Source organism: Bombyx mori, chromosome 10 (genome assembly GCF_030269925.1).
Source record: "Bombyx mori chromosome 10, ASM3026992v2".
NCBI lineage: Eukaryota > Metazoa > Arthropoda > Insecta > Lepidoptera > Bombycidae > Bombyx > Bombyx mori.
Genome location: NC_085116.1, coordinates 7,721,011 through 7,744,810, shown reverse-complemented (window position 1 = coordinate 7,744,810; position 23,800 = coordinate 7,721,011). Strand labels below are relative to the sequence as shown.

The 23,800-nt window shown below is 32.9% G+C and overlaps 3 protein-coding genes across 6 annotated transcripts; 1 reads left to right on the top strand and 2 right to left on the bottom strand.

Annotated features, from left to right (window-relative positions):
* Positions 1-36: 36 nt before the first annotated feature.
* On the bottom strand, positions 37-5,001 carry LOC101735813 (tRNA-dihydrouridine(16/17) synthase [NAD(P)(+)]-like). Of its 2 annotated transcripts, XM_004933567.5 has the most exons (7): positions 4,510-5,001; positions 4,192-4,351; positions 3,567-3,762; positions 3,020-3,268; positions 2,341-2,596; positions 1,974-2,141; positions 37-234 (listed from the first exon to the last, which is right to left on the bottom strand). In XM_004933567.5, the coding sequence occupies exons 1-7, from the start codon at positions 4,720-4,722 to the stop codon at positions 85-87; spliced, it is 1,392 nt and encodes a 463-aa protein (XP_004933624.1). In that variant the 5' UTR covers positions 4,723-5,001; the 3' UTR covers positions 37-84. The 2 variants fall into 2 exon arrangements, with proteins under 2 accessions (XP_004933624.1, XP_037869339.1); XM_038013411.2 differs by lacking the exon at positions 3,020-3,268.
* A 596-nt stretch (positions 5,002-5,597) lies between these two features.
* On the top strand, positions 5,598-14,654 carry LOC101737587 (sphingomyelin phosphodiesterase 4). 3 transcript variants are annotated; one of them, XM_062670560.1, is made up of 13 exons: positions 5,598-5,804; positions 6,483-6,642; positions 6,879-6,981; positions 7,273-7,489; positions 8,056-8,230; positions 8,371-8,663; positions 11,279-11,459; positions 11,528-11,649; positions 12,499-12,716; positions 13,093-13,223; positions 13,626-13,730; positions 13,807-13,929; positions 14,287-14,654. In XM_062670560.1, the coding sequence occupies exons 2-13, from the start codon at positions 6,571-6,573 to the stop codon at positions 14,614-14,616; spliced, it is 2,070 nt and encodes a 689-aa protein (XP_062526544.1). In that variant the 5' UTR covers positions 5,598-5,804; positions 6,483-6,570; the 3' UTR covers positions 14,617-14,654. The 3 variants fall into 3 exon arrangements, with proteins under 3 accessions (XP_062526544.1, XP_037869258.1, XP_037869259.1); XM_038013330.2 differs by having other exon boundaries at positions 5,598-6,253; positions 6,340-6,642; XM_038013331.2 differs by lacking the exon at positions 5,598-5,804 and adding an exon at positions 5,994-6,253.
* Positions 14,655-15,032: 378 nt separating this feature from the next.
* On the bottom strand, positions 15,033-23,268 carry LOC101737159 (DNA-directed RNA polymerase III subunit RPC2). Its single transcript, XM_004927545.4, has 12 exons — positions 22,967-23,268; positions 22,257-22,588; positions 21,560-21,672; positions 20,452-20,627; positions 19,831-20,018; positions 18,922-19,306; positions 18,484-18,847; positions 17,954-18,412; positions 17,082-17,876; positions 16,447-16,583; positions 16,215-16,378; positions 15,033-15,279 (listed from the first exon to the last, which is right to left on the bottom strand). The coding sequence occupies exons 1-12, from the start codon at positions 23,039-23,041 to the stop codon at positions 15,063-15,065; spliced, it is 3,405 nt and encodes a 1,134-aa protein (XP_004927602.1). The 5' UTR covers positions 23,042-23,268; the 3' UTR covers positions 15,033-15,062.
* Positions 23,269-23,800: the final 532 nt, after the last annotated feature.

Below are 23,800 nucleotides of genomic sequence, written 5' to 3'. Positions count from 1 at the left end.
CATAATATGTTTCTCAGTAACAATATAAGCAATCAATTTCAATAATCAGGTAGTCAATTTATTTCAAAAAAAATATCTTAACAGCTACGTCTCCTCAGTATTTTTATTTGCAAATAATTTGGCAATTTCTCTTCTAGTATGAACAAGTATCCTGTGACCTCTACAATCCAAGTCTTCTTCGTAACACTTATTTTTACAACATTTTTTACATAATTTGTATGTACATTTACCGCCCTGAAATGATAAAAAGGAAACAATGTAGTTTAATGTGTCTAATCTACGGTTTGGGTTTTTGGCGGGAACACGAGGAGTGAAGTCGTGTCATTTGTTTTATTTTGTCTATTTAGTGTTTCTTCAGGTTTAAAAAGTGTAATAACGGTGATTTATTTTCTGTATAGTATCTGTCAAAGTACACAAATGTTGGAAAATGAAACAAAGCCGCTGAACCTAACTTCTCGAGATCCTCCAAAAAGTTCACTGAAAAAATCCCAGTAAATGATCACCATTTTACTGAGATTATACTTCATCCCATATTATCTCATTTTATTTCATTTCATGCCATGTTTCATAATATTAATCAACTTCATTTCATTTCACTTCATATTGTAATTTGCAGAGTTAATTACTACAGTAATCGAATTACTTTCTCAACCGTCGTCGTGGCCTAAAGGATAAGACATCCGGTGCATTCGTGTTGAGCGATGCATCAATGTTCGAATCCCAGGCGGGTACCAATTTTTCTAATGAAATACGTACTCAACAAATGTTCACGATTGACTTCCACAGTGAAGGAATAACATCGTGTAATAAAAATCAAACCCGCAAAATTATAATTTGCGTAAATACTGGTGGTAGGAGCTCTTCTGAGTCCGCGCGGGTAGGTATCACCACCCTGCCTATTTCTACCGTGAAGCAGTAATGCGTTTCGGTCTGAAGGGTAGGGCAGCCGTTGTAACTATACCGAGATCTTAGAACTTATATCTCAAGGTGGGTGGCGCATTTATGTTGTAGATGTCTATGGGCTCCAGTTACCACCAGGTGGGCTGTGAGCTCGTCCACCCATCTAAGCAATAAAAAAAACCCTAATTTATCTATACCGTCCCACGCTGCTAATTTCATTCATACTTACACTGATATTACAAATGGTCAACATGGACAGTTTCTTTCATTTTTTATTATTCATAAACTTTAAATAATTAAAACAGCCAAAAAATCTTATTACTTGACACTGGCTAATGCACAAACTACGGTAATAGGGACCTGCTGCTTTGTTATTAGCTTAGTACGTAGATAAGCTTACGATCCGCATAATGATATCTGCTCACAGTCACTCAGGGACACAGTGCCACAAGGCACGGCCCCGGTTTTCATGCTTTCCCAACTAAGTGCACAGAATTATCATACTCCATGGAACTAAAACCCGAATCTGGAATGTACTACTACCGGAAACGATAATCATTGATCAAGTTAAATATAGATGCTTGTCTCTCTAATAACTCCATATTAAGTGAACACGGAATGTAATGCGAACGCAGTTAGTCGCGCGATCTTTAGCGAACGTAAAGTTCGGAAGTCACGTATTTTAAATTGTTTTCCCTTGCGTAGTTACAAAAATACATTTTTAGTAACAATTTGCAATATACCTTGATTCGCGCTGAACAGGCAATCAGGGTATAAGGGTACTTAACTTATACCAAACTATACTTTTGTTACTATAACTGCCTACAGTGACAGCATATTTGCATGTAAAAATTCTGTTAATGCTATTAAAAATTACTTACTATTCTCCAAAAATACTTATTTATGAGGTACCGTAAACTTTTGACATTAATCTTTAAGTTTTTTTGCATAGACTGACAGTCAATCTCGCAGAAGTTACTTGTGTTTACATTTCTTTCTATAGGCTATCCATAAGATTCTCATGACTTAAGTGTATATATAACTAAACTATATATCAAGTACAGAATACAAACCAGAGGATTAGGACATTTATCATTGAAACAAATATCTCCATTTCGCCCATTCTGGTTTTGATCTGCTTTCTGAGGTCTTCGCATCATCCGTTTCATCTTTTTCATTTTCTTACGTGATATATGATTTCCATCTTGGTCTTCATTAATTCTTTTACATTCCTGATTGTTCTGCAAAATGATAAAATGCAGTATTGCTACATAACAGTGTCTTACCAAGTATCTGTGAGTAAATAAGTTAATATACTATCATATTATGTCACCAATTAAAATTTTCAATACTTGTATAATATAATAGTTTCAAACAATATTATTATAGGTTCAAATATAATAAGATACAAATGTGCCATCAAAAAACACAAGGTCTTACCTGATTTTTACTTAGCTCGTGCATTTTCTGTGTATGTGCTTCTGGTGACATTCTCACATAAGGTTGACATATCCATGGTGGTAAAATTAAATTGTACCCTGTCCTGGATATATTTTCTTCATCTTCATAATGTATTTTCCCTTCTTGATAAGGTTGATATTTATTTTTTAGATTTTCACAAACTTTCTTGAAGTCATTTATGTTCTGAGCTGTAGCAAGTAATTGTCGGTCATCATTGTTCTCATCAAAGGTGAAACTAAAATGTACCAGTAAATTAAAAGATAAAAGAAGAAACTGGTGGCAAAATATTTTGTGAATGATCTGAAGTGTAAGTGATAATTTTAAATAGTTTTTTTTTTTGCTTAGATGGTTGGATGATCTTACAGCCCTCCTGGTGTTAAAAGGTTACCATAGCCCATAGATATCTAAAACGCAAATTCCGTCACCCGACTCAAGACATGACTTCTGAGGTCTCAACTTTAACACTACGTCGGCTGCCTCATATTTCAAACCGAAACGTATTACTGTTTCACAGCAGAAATAGGCAGGGTGGTGATACCAAATCATGCAAACCCAGAAGACATCCTACCACCAGTAAAATTTAATAATTTTGAAAAGTATGTTACTAATATGAAGATATCTTAGTGACTTTAATAGAAGGTAAAATAATCAAACTCACATTTTATGGAAAATTTTGAATAGATGTCCTCTAACATAAGATGAGGGGCAGGGATACCTGTAAACTAATTCTAAATACTCTTCTGCCAATTCCCAAGTGACTGGGTTAATACCTTCAAACAGAGCAGGATTTGTAAGAATTCCCTCTGCACTCATTACGCCATCAACTTTGGTATATTCTATACACCTGTATACATCTTCGAGACACTGAATATTACCATTTGCAAGCATAGGTATTGATACAGACTCCCTTGAAAATTTTGCAAAATATAATTATTTTATTCCCATCATAATTAAAAGCAATCATTACATTTCACAACAAATAATTTTATCTAAATTAAGTGGAATGCCATCAGTGAAAATGCAGTTTAGTTTGTCAACATAATCATTGAATTTAGATTCATAATCCTTACTTATTAACTACTGAGCACCAAAGTGTACCAAGGCTAATCAATGTTTCTGAAGTGCTTTATGTAGAACAAATAGCATTATTCGCGATAAATAAAACCACCTTCAAATACATTAAAAATAACATTTTTTAACATTACCTTATAGCTTTTATATGTTTCCAACTAGCAATGCCAGTCAAAGGCCCTTTCTGCTCTCTTGTTCTTCCATGAACTGTTAGGAGTTTACATCCAGATGCTTCTAGCATCTTGGCATAATTTACTGATTTGTCAATATCTTCAAATATTCTCACTTTACATGTGATTGGTATGGAAACAGCCTTGGACATTGCAGTCACTAAAATAAAAATCTTATAAGAATTGATTTTGGAAAGAATGTTTGCTTACTGCTGACATTATATTTGACTACTTTATACATATATACATAATATAATAGAATACATTGAACTAGATATTTTTTGTTTATGTTTATGGAAAGGTTTTAAATGCTGCATTATTTTTACAGTAAGATACATTTTGGGATTGGCTTATACCCTCTAACTACTTTAGCAACAGGAACCAGCCAATTGTGCTACCAATTCACTCAGGCAGAGGCTGCTGTTTATGCATGCAGCTCTACTACATTTGTAATTTTAAATATTTGTAACGTTTTAATTTTTTTTCTGAATTATGCCTAACTAATTAAATAATTTTGATAAGTTTGCATAATTTTAAAATACAATACAATATCAGCAATAAGCATAATATTTACCTCAATTAGCATTACCGATCTCTTTCAATAATTCCCAGTCATCTTGAAGAAAGGATCCATATCTTCCTCTTTTAGCAATAGATTGAGGACATCCAAGGTTGATGTCTATAGCATCACAATATTCTTCAGCTAATTTTGCAGCTGATGCCATAATTTCAGGGTTGTTACCGCAAAACTATACAGTAACAATTACTTAATTAAACTTCACTAAAGTCAGTTAATTGTAGTACTGTCTAAGAACAGTTGTTATGAAATTATTTGTTATTTCAAGTTACAAGTTATTTCAAGTAAATATTACAAAATAATTTCGTTTGCTTTAAATTATATGTGTACCTGTACTATTAAAGGACGATCTTCTTCACAAGTAACTAGGTTGTCTTTCCTGTATTTAGCATCTTTTGTAAAAACATTACTATGTAACATAGGAGTGTAGCACAAATTTGCACCATGCCGTCTACAGAGTAGGCGCCAAGCTAGTTCGCTAGCATCAACCATAGGCGCCACAACAAATTGTGGATTATTTAACTCAAAAATCCAGTTAGCCATTATGTAATTATTATTTACGAGGCGAATTATTATTTTTTTGTACGATAATGCTCAATTCACAATCATTGTGATTTGTGACACAATGACATAATGTCAGCATTTTTTTATTGATTCCTCTGCCAGACAAGCAGTGGGAACGTAGCCCATACAACCATACACTTGTAACCAAAGGTCAAAGCCAAGTCAGTTTTACAAAAAGGGAAACGGAAAGGAATAAACTGTAATTAAATCACTGTTACTTAGACTTTTAAACATTTGTGGGAGAAAATAAGAAATTCCTTAATGTCTGAAATCAATCATTTCGCTCCATACCATTTTTAGTAAAAAATTTGCTGTATGAGTGATATCTGATGAACTGATACCTTTCCAGTTAGGAAAATGGAACGCTACTGTCTTTTTATGACTTATTTTCTGACTGATTGATACCTAAGTGTTTAATCTATGCTCGTAGTCAGTCGGAGCTCAAATATACCCCAAAGTACATTTTTCACAGTGAACATTTTCCAAATAAGATATGACCTAAAGGTCTCTGTCACCAGGTCGTAAAAAAAAAGAGCTCAAATCAATTTATTGTCGAATTTGCCATTTTACAAGGATTGGAAAATAAATAAGACTTGGCTTCGGCCTTATTGAAATTTTTATTTCAGGAAGAAATTATAAAGGACTTGGCTTCGGCCTTAATATCATTTTTATTTCAGGATATATTAATATATATCATATAAAACCTGGCTTCGGCTTTTTTGAAAAATTATTTCAGAAAATATATAGAACAGACGAGGCTGTATGGGCTTAGATCCCCTTGCGTTTCCTAACAAGGAAAAATTGTACCAATAAAAAACTATGGTCGGAGCGAAAGGGGCAATACATTTTGGACTTTTTGGCGGGAACGCGAGGAGTGAAGTTGTGTCATTTGTTTTATTTTGTCTAATTAGTGTTTCTTCAGGTTTAAATGTGTAATAACGGTGGTTTATTAACTGTTTAGTATCTGTAAAAGTTAAAAGTGCACAAATGTGAGAAAATGAAAGAAAGCCGCTGAACGTAACTTCTCAGGATCCTCCAAAATGTCCACTGAAAAAGTTTCAGTAAATGACCATCATCATTTTACTGAGATTAAATTTCATCCCATATCGTCTCATTTCATTTCGTTTTCATTTCATTTCATGCCACGTTTCATAATAATAAACTTCATTTCATTTCATAATATTATTTTCATATAAAAAAGTTACGTATCATTAAAATAAGACTTGACCTAAAGGTCTTAGTTACCAGGTCATAAAATCCCTTAAAAAAAAGGCAATATATTTCAGTGAGCGAAATCTTCGTTTTGAAAGTTTGTTTGCTATAAAAAATAAGTGTATTTTCTGTTGTTCGTTGAGTTGAGGTTAGAAATAAGATTGGAAAGGAACCAAATTACGTACTTATGTACTTTTAATTCTATGAAAATAAGTACTGTACGAAAATAAATCACTGGAATATATATTTAACCATCAAACTAAATTAAATAAATAGAATAATGGCTCACGATTTGATGGTAAATGAACTCATACTCATACTCTGATACCATATATTCATTCAAAATCTATGTTTACAATAATCATTTTTTTTATATGATTTCAGAGTCAGTTTTATACAAGTCTGAGTTTGCCTTTACAAGAGAAAGTCATTGAATTAACTAGAATAATAGACCAGTCCAGCTCGACCAAAGATCTACAAACAATATTCCCTCAATTGATAAATAACATTTTTTCCTCTTCATTCAGCACCGGATGGGATTTAAAGAGTATTACATGCGATGTTAATCGATATGAATTCGAAGCTCTGATAAGTTTTTTGGAGCCTCAAGGGCCAATGTTTCGACTGTGCTATAGGTTATTATCTGACACTCAGTTGAAGTACGAATTGCCATTAAATGTATTACCTGTAAGTATTATTCTACATTACATTATTATTTGTAGCATTTTGGCTAAAATTGATTGGATAGATCTTTGGCTCCCGTATCATATATTTTTTCAATTAAGCATATAGAACTGTACTGTTTTAGAAGTTTTATTTTTATCTCAAACATATTAAAAGCATATACTAAATAAATCTCACAAAAATCGTATGAATTATGTTCCATGATACCACTCACTGAAACTATTTAACAAATGTTCCAGCTTGATCTACAGGTGACATTAGAAAGAGGGAGATGCCCACAATTTTATGCTGACATGTTAACTGCAGATGCACAAACAATGAATATGATTTCTTTGGCACTCAGTATCCTTTAAAAATGTCTGCAGTATGTACTTAGAGATTTTCATTTCAGCAAAACATTTTTGCTAATAATATTTAAAATTGTTAATAAATCTAATTTTTATTTTATTGCATGAACTAGTAAGCTACCTCACTGCCTACCTTGTGTTAAGTGGTTATTGAAGCCCATAGATAACGCAATAAAACATTTATTTTATAAGATCACGTGAAAAAATAGTGATAGAATAGAATTTGATCTTGTTACTTAAGTACCTAATTTTTCACTCCAATAAGGTCCTTAAAGTTTATCATCAGATCCTTTCGATTATTACATTTTCAATTTTGCCTTATACTTGATTAATAATAATCAAAATAAGAACACATGGGAGAATTGGAATAGTGTGTACTTTGCATTAGCGTGTGATTATTTGATGCATTTTCTGCCTTTGGATCCCAACATGCCTGTGCTTCCACACATATCAAATTACACTGGAAAAGTACCTATAGCAGCTCCATTGAAAACTGCTAACAGGTAATAGATATTCTCATTTACTGCAAGATTTTTCTTTATTATTTTGATAACTTTAGAATAAAGCTACATAGCCTCTATAAGGGCAGCATCAATAATTATTAATAACCTTTTCACCAGGGAGTAGACTGAGAGTTCAGTTTATTAAAAGGCTTGTAAATAATATATTAAGGAAATAATAGAAAGATTGTGACTTCAGCAATCATAGTAGCAAACTGACAGATAGATAATTCTTAGAAAACAGACATTACAAGAGATGTTAAGTACTATAAAGTTGAAAGTATTGCTTTGTTTTTAAGGATTCTTTTTGTAATAAAATATTATAGTATTTTGTAAAAAATAGGTTTAACATTATAAAATGCATTTAATATTAAACACTTACAGCATTACATAGGTATCTACTTAAAAAAAAGTCCTGTGAGCGGATTCACAGCCTCATGTATTAGAGTTATGTTTAGTCCTCTAGTACTTACTTAAAATCAATGCATTCGATTTTGTCAGAATTCGATCGATTCGAGAATTAAACCAATAAATGATTCAAAAAAAATAAAAATTTAATTACATTTCAGGCCTCTGTACTCACCATCACTGTTATTAATATCAGACTTAACTGGTTCTGTTATAAACAATCAGCATACATCACAAACACAATCTAGAAACGAAGTATGGAGATCTGAAACAGTACTGCAAGTTTTTATTGATATCTGGATGAGTGTTGAACAATTAAATGCAAGGTCTATTGAGGTTTGTTGCTGAAATTTATTTTAATTCATGTTTGCAATATTTCTTTTATTTTCAATCATCCAAATTTTTTAATGAAGTTTTTTTAACATATTTAAAAGGTTATAAGTAATACTACTAAAGATTTATTTCCCTGTTTCCAGATGTATCAAAGGTCGTATCAAATCAATACAGCAAGTCCAGAAAGAGTACGAATTGTTAGAGTGCTTATAAAGCATTTGCATTCGTTTTCAGCAAAATACGTTTCTGATCCAGCTGTGCGTTCGTCTGCATTACGAAAGTACGCACGCCAGATATTGTGTGTACGTGCATATCATTATGTCAAACATTTGGTTACAACATGGCCTCTAGATGCTTCATTCCGGCTTGTTATGGAATTATGGTTAAGCCTTATTCAACCTTGGCGATACGTTAACAACAACATTAATCAAGATAGGTAATATTGCAGTAAATTAAACATATAACACATTTTTGGAAAGGAATAAATAGGTCACAAACAACAAACTCATTTTTATTACTCCCAATAGGAGGACTCACTGTCCACTCGATGTTCAGTTGTTATATAAGATGATGGAGTGTATAGATAATATAATGTTAATTCTTACATATTTTTACACATAGGAAGATAAATTGTTTTGTCAGGTTAATACACTAATATTCTGTACAGTGACAACGACTTGTTCATCACAATCTTACATGACCTGCTTTTTCCTACCCCGAAGCAGTTATATGTTTTGGTTTAAGGGTAGGTGAGCTTTTATACAATGAATGCCCTTGATGGTAGTGGTGACTGAGGTAGGCAGCAGGGTGACTCAACTTTTGCTATTTCAAATGTCCATGGGTGACAATGACTAATCACTGGTGGGCCATATGCTCATTTGGCCAAGAAGGCAATTCTAGGGTCGGCAGACTAAAGCACATAAGTCAAAATTTTCAATTTATTTTTTATTACATCATCGGTTTACATTTTGCTCAACACACAATCTGACTAAAGCACATAAATCAAACTCAAGTATTTCATGGTGTATTCAAGCGGCGTTCTGTATCAACCTTATCAAATCCTAATATAATCAAACGAACTAAAAAACATAACTGGACTTATGTTCTAAGGAACACCATAAGTACAAAGTTATTAACGAAAGAAGTCTGACTTATGTTATAAAGAACATCAAAATGTAACATTTCTTTAGAGAAAGTAAGTAGTTACTTAAAAATATTTATAACGTAAACAATACTTCGGTAAGTGGTTTTAATTTACTAATGTTGTCGATTGTGCACAGTTTGTTGGTTAGTTAGTTGTGTTAGTTAGTTGTGTGTGAGTGCTTAAGTATTTTAATTATTTAAGATGAATATTCAAAGAGGCAAGAAATTAGTTGAAATGGCGTTATCCACTCATCTGGAAAGCGATGAAGGTATATTTTCACATATCTTCAAAATTATGATTTGCAAATTACGTAATTATATCAATATTATATCATTATAAATAGATAATTGTCTTGTCCTTTTTTAGAAAATGTAAATCAACAGTCGATTTTGAACACAGAGAACTTAGTAGTAGACGATCCTATACTGTCAACATCATCAGGTCAAGTCAGTAGTTTAACATACTATTCTGTACTTGAATTCTCTAGTGATGATTCTGTACGAGATCCATGTTATGAATTACCGAGACTTCCAACCACATCAAGTTCAAAGTACTTGTGATGAAATTTTAATGAATCCTAATGTGTCTCCAAAAAAGAGTATACGTACTATCAAAAGAGAAAAAAAAAATAAAACTTAACTTAGGACAGGCATACAGAACTTTAAAAGGAAATTGTATATCAGATCGCACAATGAAAAAAAAAATTTTTTTGAGAAAAAACAAAAAAAAAGCCCGCCGAGTTTGTTTCGCCGGTTCTTCTCAGGCTTTTTTTGGAAACGGTGGTAAAGATAACATTGTTATTTATATTTTGACATTCAACTAGTGTGTTATACTTTTGAATTTGAAAGAGTTACGAGTTACCTGTTTGCAGAATGAAATGTAAAGAACGTATACCATTAACTGATAGGCATGCCATATTTACAGAATATTGGCAAATGGGGTCATATGCAAAAAGATCTGCATACTTGGCGTCTTTAATGGAAATTCAAGATAAATCTAAGCAAAGAATATGAGCTATTGAATCTGAAAAGCAAAAGCTTAGAATGAAGACATAAAAATACTTTTTTACTGTGCATGGTAAACGTGAACCTGTCTGCAGAGGATGTTTAATGAAACCGTTAGATGAAAGTGACAATTTTATAAAGACAGTTGCTATGAAAAGGAGATCATCCATAGGGGATTCTCAAACTGATGATATAATATCTATACAGCCATTACCCATATCCATCGAGAAAAAAATTGATTTAATTTCGCTGCTCCCTTTAATACCAGATATTTTCCATGAATTTTACATAAGTCTTCCCACGTTGAAAACTTTACGAAATACTGATCCAGATATTTTAGAACTCGATGAAGAAGAAGAATTTTATTTAAACATTGAGTTGTTATTTATATTTATGACTTATATTATTATAATATATATCTTAATTGTTGATCTTTTTCACTTAACTCATACTATTATTGTGTTCCTTATAACTTAAGTCATCTAATTATTAATTAATCACATTTACTTTAAAATATTTAATTTTAATAATAAGTTAGTGTTATAGACTTATATAATTCAAATAAACATGATTAAGTTTGTTAATGTATAAGATTCTAAATAGTTTTTTTTAATTCCTGTAAAGTAGAGTTTTTTGACTTATGTGCTTTAGTCTGCTGACCCTAGAATTAAAAAGTGTTGTTTCTATTCTAACAATTTGAATCTGGGGCGGCAGTGAAATTGTCTGTACATATAGTGCAATCAAAAGATATATAATATTGAACAATATTCAGATATTGAGATAAAATTGATAGTAGTAAATTGATAATAATAATTATTTTAACCTTGAATTTTCATCTTAACTGCATAACTGTATACTCTTCTTTAAACATGCAGCTGGTTGTAAGTATGTTGTTTATTTCAGATTTCCATCAAACAACCATCAAGATGAAAATCCAACACACACCCTCGATGCCAGCTTTACTCAGTTTATTGCCGAGAATTTTCCATCATACACTTGCATTTTTCAGTTGATTCTGCCAAGATTTATGAGATTGGATCTCACGACGTACAAAAATGCTGTGATGCTTTTTAGATTGGGAAAGGTAATATTCTGTTTTACTTACGTGCCTTTCGTTTGCATCATAAAGTATGATGATTTTTTTTTGTGCAGGTGTTTTCCCAACCGCATTTAGTACCAATTCTGTGGAACTTAGAACATGCAATTCTGGATAGTGGATCTGGAGTGACACACAGTTCAGACTTAAATTTTAGCAATTCAATGACTGATCAAAGGTGAACTATTGTTTTTAAACAGTTTGTTTCAGTGCCTAGATAGATGAAAGAGCTCAGGGCCCGTCTAGTGTTAATATAGTAATAATATAATAATCTAGTGTTAAAACATAGACATCATAATATGATTGACGCCACCTCCCTTGAGAAATGAGGTCGAAATCTTCAATTGGAATACGTCCGTCTGGTGTAGTGGTAAGTGACATGGTCACTACACCAGGGGGTCGCGGGTTCGAATCCCGCCAAGGGAAGATATTTGTATGATAAATATAAATGTAAATATATGTATGTGTATAATAAAAATCTTACATTTATTTCCGATATCTGGTACCTGTAACACAAGTTCTTTACGATCTTATCACGGGACCAGTTAACGTGGCGTGATTGTTAGTAAAATAATTATATTTATTTATTTATAATGTCAGCCCAACCATCAACGAAATGCTTATCCAATGTTGAATAACCACTTTGATTCTTTTTTTTTTTTTTATAAATTAATGACTTATACTTTATTAAGCAGTTATACTATACGAAATAATAAGATATAGACATACATATTTAAATATATACGAAAAAGGCCATATCATCAAAGAAATAGACCGTGCACTCGACAAGTAAAGAGAGTACATTAAAAGCCGATAACGTCCAGTGATTACGTATTTTGAATGCAGCAAATTCTCGCAACTCTTTTCAAGGTGTGTGGCGCATTTACGTTGTAGATGTCTATGGGCCCCAGTAACCACTTAACACCAGGTGGGCTGTGAGCTCGTCCACACATCTAAGCAATAAATAAAAAAAAAGAAAAAAAAAAGCTCTTTCTTAATTATAAAGATTCAACAACATCTTTTACAGTTATACATACAACGGAGTGTCGTTGCAAAAATGGGTAGCGATAGCGAAACAAGCAATATCAGAATTCAATATGCCTGAAAATTTCGAATATAAACCTATATGGAATGATAACATGCGATCTTTTGCTTTAGAATTTGTAAAGAAAATTATTTCTGCTAAAACTATAGCGGAAAAGAACGTTGAAGAATTTAGTAAAAAAATCGACATGAGCAATCAAGGTAAATAAACGTATGTATTTAGTTATTTATTACGTAAACGTTTGAAAAAGCTTACGGCCACCTAGTTTTAAGCGGTTACTGAATCTTATCGGATATCGGAAATGTAAATCCACTTAGAAACATGAGGTACAAATCACAATTTTACAGCAACGGCTATCCCATTTACGCCGGAACGCATGACTGCTTCGTGGTAGGAAATATGCCTACTATAGGCGGTGGTAACTACCCTAGCAGGCTCCCAAGTCGTGCTGCCACTAGTAATTATGCAAATTATATTTTCTATTACACTTGATCATGTGAACGATTCAATGATATTATGCTATAGATGAGCAGATAATAAATAGTTAATTATTACACAGTTTCAACTATGTTTTAGGATTTTGGTCATCTTTAATGCACTGGCTAATGATAGCCACTCAGGATGAAAGTGATGGACATCTAGAAGAAGTAAAAAAAGTGCCAACTTATTTAAATACATCTATACACAATTTTGCAGTTATATTTGGTGTAAGCATTTATATATTGTCATTTAGCTAACAATACCGCACCGAACTGCAGCTCAGTAATCTTTGCCAGAGTCATAATTTTTAATCTATACTTAATATTAAAAAAAGGAAAGATTTGTTTGTTTGTTTGTATTGAATAGGCTCCGAAACTACTGAACCGATTTGAAAAATTCTTTCACTGTTTGGAAGCTACACTATTTCCGAGTGACATAGCCTATAATATTTTTTTATAATATTTACAAAAAGTGTCGCGACAGCAGATGTCTAACTATTATAGTTATTTATTTAAAAAAAAAAAACAGCGTCAAAAAGACCCGAGCGAAGCCGGAGCGGGCTGCTTGTATATATATAAGAAGGAAGTTTTATGAGCGTGTGTGTATACCTAGCTATTTTAATTTTTCAGTTAAGTGAAGCACTACTACTCCCTTCAGAACCAATTGCGGATGACAGTTTAGAAAACTCATCATTTGTAAATTCAACTGCTTTTCCATTTTCTATAACAAACAAGGTAAATATTGACAGAAATGATATCCAATTAAAAAAATAAAAGAAGAGTATACTAAAGTATATATACTATTTTACAGCTGAGAAGTAAATCAACAAATGTACATTATATGGGTAATCCAGACCTCATGCCTATAGCATCCTATGAAAGTACAATTTTAGTCAGAATACTGCATCAAATTTCAACTAAAATAAATGAATTGGTGAGTTATGTCAATAGATTAACATTCTAGTTAAGCATAAATTAGCAAAGACAAAACAGTTTATCACCTTTCTTCTGTTTGTTTGCTGATTTGTTTGTGTTAGTAACTGTTTGGAGCTTTTTACCACTAATCGTTTTAAGCTTTTTACTGTTACGTACCCATGTCTCTATATAAAAGTATTCATTAGAAGAAATGTGATTCATAGAAATTCAGTCTTGATTTAATACATTAATATGTGAGGCATGCAAATTGTGTTCTTGATGGACTTCGCTTCACGTGGGTCTTAAAATGGGCTTGCTCGCTTATCCACACAGTTAAATAAACAAACCTTTATTTATTTAATGATTTATATTTTAGTATGAACCAACGTTCACAAACCTGTGGAATCGACAAGACATTTGGGGTTACGCGGCTCGGGAAGTACTACAGAAGCCATGTACGATCCAAACGTATGTTAAAGACATAACAAACCACTATCGTGTTATTCGGCAAGATCTACCCCCAAGGTTACTGTTAAGACGACTTGGCTCACAGGCGTTCATTTTCTGGATAACTGTTGGCTATTTAATTATGAGATTGTTTTCTTTCAGTGGCCTTAGTTACATATTAATATTGTTTTCTTTATGGTTGTCGTATGTATTTATCAAGGGAAGTTTCAAGATGTTAAAAGTAATACGAATAAATTAAGATTAATATTTTTTATATTAAAAACCTTTTTGAACCTGCTCTTTATTTATTTAAACCGTAACAATAATGGATCACAGTAATTTATTTAGACTTTGCAAAAAAAAAATGCCCTAGATTGGTGAACGAGTTCACTATAGATCATATAAGTAGTTGATATATGAGGAGCTCACTTCTATCATGTTATGAACTTATAATTTTATAATCTATGTATAATTGTTCTCTAGATTACTTATGCTATTGCAATTTCGTTATCCCCGACGTTTTGAATAACGAAATTAAAATGACTACTTCGCGGCAGAAGTATGCAAGGGTTTTTTTTTACATACAGAATGACCATTAACACTAATCATACCAACACTTACTGGTACCTATTTCAACCGTAGCGGGTAGAAAAATCGTCGATAAAATTAAAACTATTTTCAGAATCATTACCTATTTATTGTCTGTTAGGAATATTTCTTTAGGGTAAGCTTAGGTACGATATTCATTGAAGCTAGTTCTTGAAATAACAATTTGCAAGCGTACGGCATTTCGACACTGGAAACCGCAGCCGATGACCGGCAAGTGTGACACCAGGCGCGGTTCGCGAGCCGCCCGCACGCGCCGCATATGTCCGCGGTGAACGCGTCCGAGGCCAGCATTAGCCGCTCCATGATCAACATGCTGGCGGAATACATTTCAAGTTAATAATTTGTAAAAGTTTCATAACATATCACAACTTTAGAATTGAAGTGGTTTTACTAAAAATTTTAAGATATTTTGAATGACTTTTAAACATGTATCCTTATCTATACTTCTATATTAATATATAAATCTACAGTGGTTTTTACGGATGTTCCGTTATAACTACTGAACCATGCATCCGATTGACTTGAAACTTGGTATCCATGTAGAAAATACATGTACTTGATGAATAGGCTAATATTTATATGAGTGTTGGACTCCCTACACCAGTTGCGGGGGCGTTAATGGTGAGAATCTTTATGGGGGTGAGAAAAAATAATGTTAAATTTAAATGCCCAGCGACGCGGACAGGTACAGCTAGTCAGTTTATAAAATTAAACAATCTCTTTTAGTGTAGAAAAGGACAAGGTACGCTTTCTGTCTCTTTTGAATCACGCGAATAGGTACCTTAAACTTTACGGTATGTGCTTTAAGGCGTAAAGTATTAAAATCGAAACTAAAAAACTATAATTCTTCAATTACATTTTTGTCGTTTACCAAAAAAACAAGAATTTTGGATTAAACCATTTCAATTCTAAAGGTGCCATATAATTAAATCGCGGTACAAACTAACTAGGTTATTCATATTACATAAATCTGTATGGCTTTTTTTTTTCTTTTTTTTTTACTTTCTTTTTTTCCCACCTATGCTGATAGCAGAGGCTACTTCAGGTTTACCCTGACGTGTAGGTGAGCTCACGGGGCTCAAACCGGAAGTGTTGTTAACACTGACCCTGGCAAGAGCAGTGCTTCGCAGAATCTACCACCGGATCGGAAACGCGACCCACTGAGAAGATCCGGCGAGAAACTCAGGGGACATATGGAGTTCAAATTCGTCATTACTTATACTTACATATACAAATATTAGTGTTTACCTGGCGCCATATCCAATAAGACAATCTCGTTCCATCTCGCCCAGCCGAAGTCCTCCGTCGCGAGAGCGTCCTTCAGTCGGTTGACGAGTCAGAACCGCCCTAGGTCCGCGTGCTCGGGCGTGCATTTTGTCTTGAACCATATGCTTTAACTTCTGGTAGTATACCTGTTTGAAAATTAAATGTCTGCAGTTGTTGTCTTGTTCCTTAAATAACTGAGATTAGAAATACTCACAGGACCAGAATAAATATAAGCTTCTAAAGGCTCTCCAGTTAATCCCGAATAAAATATATCTTTTCCGTGATAATTGTAACCATGTTTTTCTAATTCTTTGCAAACGTCCTGTACTTTGGAACCTCCGAACGCAGTACCTAAAATGGACATTTTACTTATTTTTCATTTAAAACTAAGACACCACGCTTCGCTGTGACTAATGTTAAATAGACGAAATACACAGACTAATTGAAATGACTCGAGTGTCACCTTTTTTTCTTTAATAAATACGGACACCTTTTCAGGTATTTTTTAGCTTAGATGGTTGGACGAGCTCACGGCCTGGTGTTAAGTGGTAACCGGAGCCCATATACATCTACAACGTAAATGCCGCCACCCACCTCGAGATATATGTTGTAAGATCGCAGTTTTAACATTACGACGGCTTTCCCACCTTTCAAACCGAAACGCAGTAGGTACTGCTTCACAGCAGAAATAGGTAGGGTGGCGGTACATAACAGCTTCACGAATGAATTTCTTCATCCCATAATATCGTATAATAAGAATCTATGCTATCAAATTTATAAATTTCCGTAATTCAAACGATACGTTAAGATACATAAATAATAATATATCCTTGTAACCTATATACATACCATAATGGAATTTTCCTTCTAATAATCCCGCTTTTCCAGCTAAGAGCTCAATGGTTTTTCCCACTGTCATTCTAGATGGGAAGCCGTGGGGATTCATGATCATGTCAGGACATATTCCTCTGTCATTAAAAGGCATATCTTCTTGTTGCACAATCAAGCCAGTTACACCTTTCTGACCGTGTCTAGAACTAAACTTGTCACCGATCTCTGGAACTCTGGTTTGCCTTAATAAGATTTTTATCAAGAAAGCATCTTCGGAGTTTGAAGATACCATAACCTTTTCGATGTATGACTCAACTGGCCCTTTGTATGTAACTGGTACATCTTTGTATTCAATTTGTTGCGGTTGTCCTTGAGTGACGGGATTTATCGTAGCCGGCGGCATCTGTTTGTTTATTAAAACTTGCCTATTTTCAACCATTTCACCTGGAGCTGCAATGCCGTCAGAATCCAAAACATCATGAGTTCTAATTACTTTTCCTGTAACTGCATCTCTCGAAGGTCCCAAAATTCGGTCCGATGTTTGATTGCTGTACCGCTTCATTGTTGTTTTCGCACTTTTATAAACTAGACAACGTCCATATCCTCTGTCAATCGAAGCTTTGTTTAGAATCAAAGCGTCTTCTATATCATATCCACTGTAGCTCATTACAGCGACAGTAGCGTTCTGACCAGCTGGCAGTTTATCAAAATTTATCAACTCAATAGTTTTAGACTTCACCATTGGACATTGAGGATAAACAAGGTTATACATTAGAGTATCGATTCTGTTTTTTTGATTGTACCCTATGGTTCCTAAAAGATTAAATAATTAATTCTGTGAATAAACTTTAATTATAAATGATGTAATTTCCAAAATATTTCAGACTTACCCATTGCTTGTTTACCCATAGCACATTGATATGTGTTCCTAGGGCTCTGGTTGTGATGTGGATATGGTACTAAGCCTGCGCACACACCTAATATCGTAAAAGGTTCTATTTCTAGATGAGTAGTGACGTACGGATCAATATCTACTTCACGTGTTGCTATATGACTGTCATTTTCTTCATTTACATCCAAATATTCTATAAGACCATCATTTAAGAAATCTTGGAATTTTCTTATACCTCTATTTAATTCATTTAAATGAGATTGCTGCACTAAGGTATTTCCTCTTTCTACGATTATGTACGGTCGACAGAGCCTGCCGCCGTCACTGCAGATATAAACGGTTCTTTGGTTATGATTGGGATATATGGAGACAAAAGCTGAAATCAATCCTCTTCTCCTGAACATTCTAAAAACTTTAATCAGCCGCTTATACTGTCGAGAAACGCCCAGTATGTTACCTGTAACGGAAACAAACTATAAGTACAGATAACATTTTAATGAGTTTTTTTTTTAAATGTTTTTCAAATACCATTAAGAAAGACAATGTAAACAGCAGGATGATTTATTTCTTCTCCGCCTAGCAGCCTTACGTCTTCAACTCCAGCATTACAGGCCAACTTAGCAATAGGCTCTTCAGAACACTCTGTTGTAATATGCGTCATAAGTGCTAAATTCTTAACAAGACCGCATGCTTCTCCTTCAGGAGTGTCGGAAGGACACAGCATACCCCACTGTGAGGCCTGTAATGACCGTGGTCCAGACACTTTTCTGGTCTTCTCGAATTGGGAATTTACTCTTGTCATCATACCAAGTGCTGATATATAACTGAGGCGACTTAATACTTGTGTGACCCCGTGCCTTTCCATTTTAAAGCGCTTAATTGTCCAATTGCCCTAAAATATTATATCTTATTAGCATGGTATAATGAGTAATTAATGCCCATAAGAAATCGATAAACTGTACTAACACTAGAGATGGCTGTAAACAGTCCATTAGCAATCAAATCCGGTCTCATATGCTTCACAACATCAAAGGGGGCAGCTTTAACTTTAGGTATTATTTTATCGGCTATACTCTTCAATTCCCAGTTGAATCTTTTGAATAAATCTTCAAACATAAGTGCCAATAAAGACCCCGCCAATTCAAGCCTTTTGTTCCCATAGTAATCTGGATCGTCTATTGCAGTTTTATTTGTTTCGGCTTCAATTACCCTTTTCACCATTATCGCAAGGTAAATGGCCTTTACGTAGAAATTGTAATTCTCAACCGATACGTGAGCTAATATAGTCGTAGCTAATAGTTCACGAGCGTCATCAATTGGTGAGCGTACTTTTGTGTTTCCACCTTGATACCTTTACATTTAAAACAAAAATAGATTTTAATAGGTACTGTATGGAAAATGTGGAAGCATTTAAATATATGTAATGGCAATGGTTAAGGTTTAAATGTACGTTTATTTTTTAACTATAAGCATATTAGATCTATCAAACGGTATTTTTATATGAATGCTCGCAAGGGATGGAAGACTGTAAGTACACTTTCACTGCTGAATTGGATTTATTTCAACTTCTCCCGCGTTCTATATAGATATCTTTTTCCAGGCCCAATTTGTCATATACTGGACTACTTTCCTTGGACATATTTTCTCTATCTCCTCAGCACAAAGAGCGTACTTTATCACAATTTAGCATAGATTTTTAACGAAATTAAATTATGAACGCGTTCAATATATTATTAGTCGCGAACATTTAAAACAATTAGTAACTATTAAGTAATTTGATTACAAAAAAAGCTTACAGAAACAGCGGGGTAGTAAAATATTTTTATTTATATATGCACTAAACAGTGATAAATTAGATGTAAAATGAAACCTTACCTTTTTACTTTTAGTTTACTTCCTATATAAGTCAGAGCTTGATTTTGAGTAAATATTTTCAAATTATGGCAATCTAGAATACAAGGTGCCATTTTTTTTATTGTATTATCGTCAGTACCTACAAGCTGCATTATTTCTTGATCACTACATATGCCCATGGCTTTAAAGGCGACAGCTATTGGAATATCCTGAATATAAAAAAATACAAATTAGTGGAAACTACATAATTGGAAATTATTTATTTTAGCTTTTGAAATAGCTTTTGTAATTTTGAAGGGAAGAAGTCCAATTCAAAACATATTATGGTTTTATTTTTATTTTTTATTGCTTAGATGTGTGGACGAGCTCACAGCCCACCTGGTGTTAAGTGGTTACTGGAGCCCATAGACATCTACAAGGTAAATGCTCCACACACCTTGAGATATAGTTCTAAGATCTCAGTATAGTCACAACGGCTGCCCAACCCTTCAAACCGAAACGCATTACTGCTTCACGGCAGAAATAGGCAGGGTGGTGGTACCTACCCGTGCGGACTCACAAGAGGTCCTACCACCAGTAAAAAATACATATATAGCTTTGATTATTGTTTGTTAAATGAAATTGATTTAAGTAGTAACATACATCAGACAATGCATTATGTCTGAGCACATATTTTCCATGTTTAAGAATCACATTCGTTCTAGTTTTCTTCTCATGTGTGGAACTTGTAACCTGACATTGTACTGCTCCTTTGAATTCATCAACAATCATTCGATTTCTAGAGAGTTGCTCTTGAATTAAAATCACCTTTTCTTGACCTACAGACAATAAAAATTGTTTTTCATTACTCAAGTAAACTACATATATATGTACTTATACAGGTGTCCTGAAACTCAAGGTCAAGCGGGTACGGGGCTAGGTACTACTCGTGCAGGGAAAAATAAAAACAAAAATACATTTCATTTTAAAAACCATACATCCATTGAACTTCTATTAAAGGGGCTGCATAAATGAAAAAGCGTACATGAAGCCAATATAAAACTAACTGAATTCACTCCATGTAACTGTATGCAATAGTGATCGAATAATAAAATATTGTCACTCTTGAAATCAAAACCAATAGTGTTCGGATCCCAAAACTGTTTTCTTTTTTTTTTAGAAATTTAGATAAATTTTAGCATATTTTTTGGCTATGCTACTCAATCAGATCATCTCTTTGAACGTTCAAACGCAGTTATTTTTACAGTATCGTTAAAATGATAATTTGAATTTGATTGTCTTTAACTTTGTTTTAGAGCACTGTTAATAAATGTGTTTCATTAAAACCATATTATTTTGTCTAGAAACCTAGCTCATAACTGTATATTCACAGAGAACTCAGTATTTCATTCATTTAGACCACAAAAAAAAACCCAAATGTAGTGTGAAATGCAACCTTAATGTGGTCAATGTTAGGTTATTATGCTTTAAGTCTTGCCAAATTTTTTATTCTATGTATTTTTAACTTAAAGTTTTTCTTTATATTTATTTATTATATTTCTTTATATTATATTTATTTAAATTTTCGTTTATTTTTATTCTGACTAAATATAAGGCTCCCAATGTACTTTACTCCAGATTAACAAATTAATAAAATTTAACTTTATGATTACAATTATTACACATTTAAATATTTTATGTACATTTTACATTTATATACATTGGAGTTTTTTTTTAATATTAGTTGTATAAAATTAAATTGGTTTCTTACCTCTTATAATAAAATAGCCTCCAGGATCATGGGGACACTCATTTAACTGTGCAAGCTCAAAATCCGATTTATTAGTAAGAACGCAGTTTGAAGACCTAAGCATGAGGGGCATTCTGTAAAGAATCAAAATACAGATTTCAAAATGATATATGAGAGTGATGTTAATAATAGGTATATAATTTAATTACATTTCAAATGGCCAGTATTGTTAAACTTCATAAGCAAAGACCTAATGTTAAAGTAATTAAAGGAATCATTAACATGTTAAAAATTTGTGATACTATTACTTTGATATTGACACAAAAACTGTTTTTACTTTGACTACTTTATTAATACTTTGACAGACATGTGTCGTGAAGATAGGTAAAAGGCAGATGATGAACTACTTAAATTCCTACATCATCAATAGTTGCAGCCCATAAGTCAATCAATTTTTAACTGAGTTACATTGGGTGGGGTGGACAAACAATAAAACATAATTTCTCTGTCGAGCTTTTCATTGAATTGTTTTTAAGATAGGATATTTTCAATTGGGAGTACAGAATGTTAAATTCATTTGATATGTATAATACAGAATTTTTTAAAGCCTGGAATGTTCTGCTTTTTAGTGAGTAAGATCAAGATATAGTAATAGATCAAGCAACATTACATCTGCTAGTATTAGAATATGCATTTCTTCATTTATTTAAGATGTTACCTTCCAATCAGTTGTTTATTTTTGATCACCCTCTGGTTTCCTCTAATATATTCTATATCAACAGTTATAGGAGCTGAGTATGTTATATCTCTAAGACGACATTCATGAGGTGTCGTTGGCTTAGTGATATTGAACCCTTCTTCCAAGTCAGGTGTACCAACATAGGCATTTAAATATTTAATATAGAACAGTGGATCAGATTCACAAAATACTTTTTCATTAGCCTGTACTATCTTCTTTATCTCCACATTTATGAAGTAATTAAATGAATCTATGTGCTGTTTCACCAAACCTTTAACTTGAAGAAATGAAGGCACTAATTTCCATTTATCCTGAAAGAAAACATTCATATGAACAGTGTTAAGCTGAAATATTAGAAATTTAAGATAAAATCAGGACGTCAGTAAATTGTACTATTTTTTTCTAAGATTTTTATGATGTTATTCTATAAAATTCATACATTTTATTATTCAAATAATTATGATCATACTTTGGTAGGGTTTTGAACTCAACTGTATATTGTCACTTACAACTTTTGTTACTATACAATTGAACTTTGGAGTGATTAAATATCAATGAATGAACAAAATCTTAAAGACAGTTATATGATTTTGTTGTTTGGTTAGTAGTAATATTATAGTTCGTGTATTTTTTTTTCAATTGTGTATCAAAACAATAGTAGTAATTCAGAAAAGTAATAAAGCTAGTACCTCAAGGGTTTTGACAGGGTCCCGTAATCCTTTGGTATCCCACTCATTTTGTTTTTTATTAAGTTCGCCCATCATGTAAATTAAATAAGCTATTGTAATATTGAACTATCTTCGGCAGTAAATCATATTGTCCGTATTTACCAAGCGATGGAATCTTGGAATTGTTTTATAGAATGGAACAAATCAGATGAGTACATATGTAAACAATAAGTGCAATTTTTAACAACGAACAAACACGAGCACAATTCTGCACATTTAATTACAAACTTTAAACTCATAGATATTTTTTTGGTACAATTTTTCCTTTAAGAAAGGCAAGGGGATCTAAGCCCATACAGCGTGCCCATAAATAATTTTTAAATCCATCTATACTTTTTTTAAGGGATTTTATGACCTGGTAACTAAAACCAAGTCAAGGTCAAGTCTTATTTTAATTTTAATGAAAAGTTTTTTTAGGTAAATGAAAAATAATATTATGAAATGAAATAAAGTCGATTAATATAAAACATGGCATGAAATGAAATGAAATTAAAACGAAATAAAATGAGATGAGGTGATATGGGATGAAATATAATCTCAGTAAAACGGTGGTCATTTACTGAGACTTTTTCAGTGGATTTTCGAGGATCCCGAGAAGTTACGTTCAGCAGCTTTGTTTCATTTTCCCACATTTATGCACTTTCACAGATAATAGACAGTTAATAAACCACCGATTACCTATTTAAAGCGCCTTATTCACGATCCATCTTGCTGTACGTCCCGCCAAGGCCATGCACGATGCACGATGCAAAAGGATCATGAATAGGCTTGACGTACGTCGATAATTATTATTAA

Excerpts from the sequence above, each read along its gene's own strand:
- LOC101735813 (XM_004933567.5), bottom strand. The coding sequence starts at position 4,722 with ATGGCTAACTGGATTTTTGAGTTAAATAATCCACAATTTGTTGTGGCG. Across the intron at positions 4,352-4,509 it reads ATCGTCCTTTAATAGTACAG|TTTTGCGGTAACAACCCTGA; the intron begins GTACACATATAA and ends GTTACTGTATAG. Across the intron at positions 2,597-3,019 it reads TTCAAAATTTTCCATAAAAT|TTTCACCTTTGATGAGAACA; the intron begins GTGAGTTTGATT and ends GGTACATTTTAG.
- LOC101737587 (XM_038013330.2), top strand. Across the intron at positions 7,490-8,055 it reads CCATTGAAAACTGCTAACAG|GCCTCTGTACTCACCATCAC; the intron begins GTAATAGATATT and ends ATTACATTTCAG. Across the intron at positions 13,930-14,286 it reads CAACTAAAATAAATGAATTG|TATGAACCAACGTTCACAAA; the intron begins GTGAGTTATGTC and ends TTTATATTTTAG.
- LOC101737159 (XM_004927545.4), bottom strand. The coding sequence starts at position 23,041 with ATGATGGGCGAACTTAATAAAAAACAAAATGAGTGGGATACCAAAGGA. Across the intron at positions 17,877-17,953 it reads TATGGGTAAACAAGCAATGG|GAACCATAGGGTACAATCAA; the intron begins GTAAGTCTGAAA and ends TTAATCTTTTAG. Across the intron at positions 16,584-17,081 it reads AGAAGGAAAATTCCATTATG|GTACTGCGTTCGGAGGTTCC; the intron begins GTATGTATATAG and ends TGTCCATTTTAG.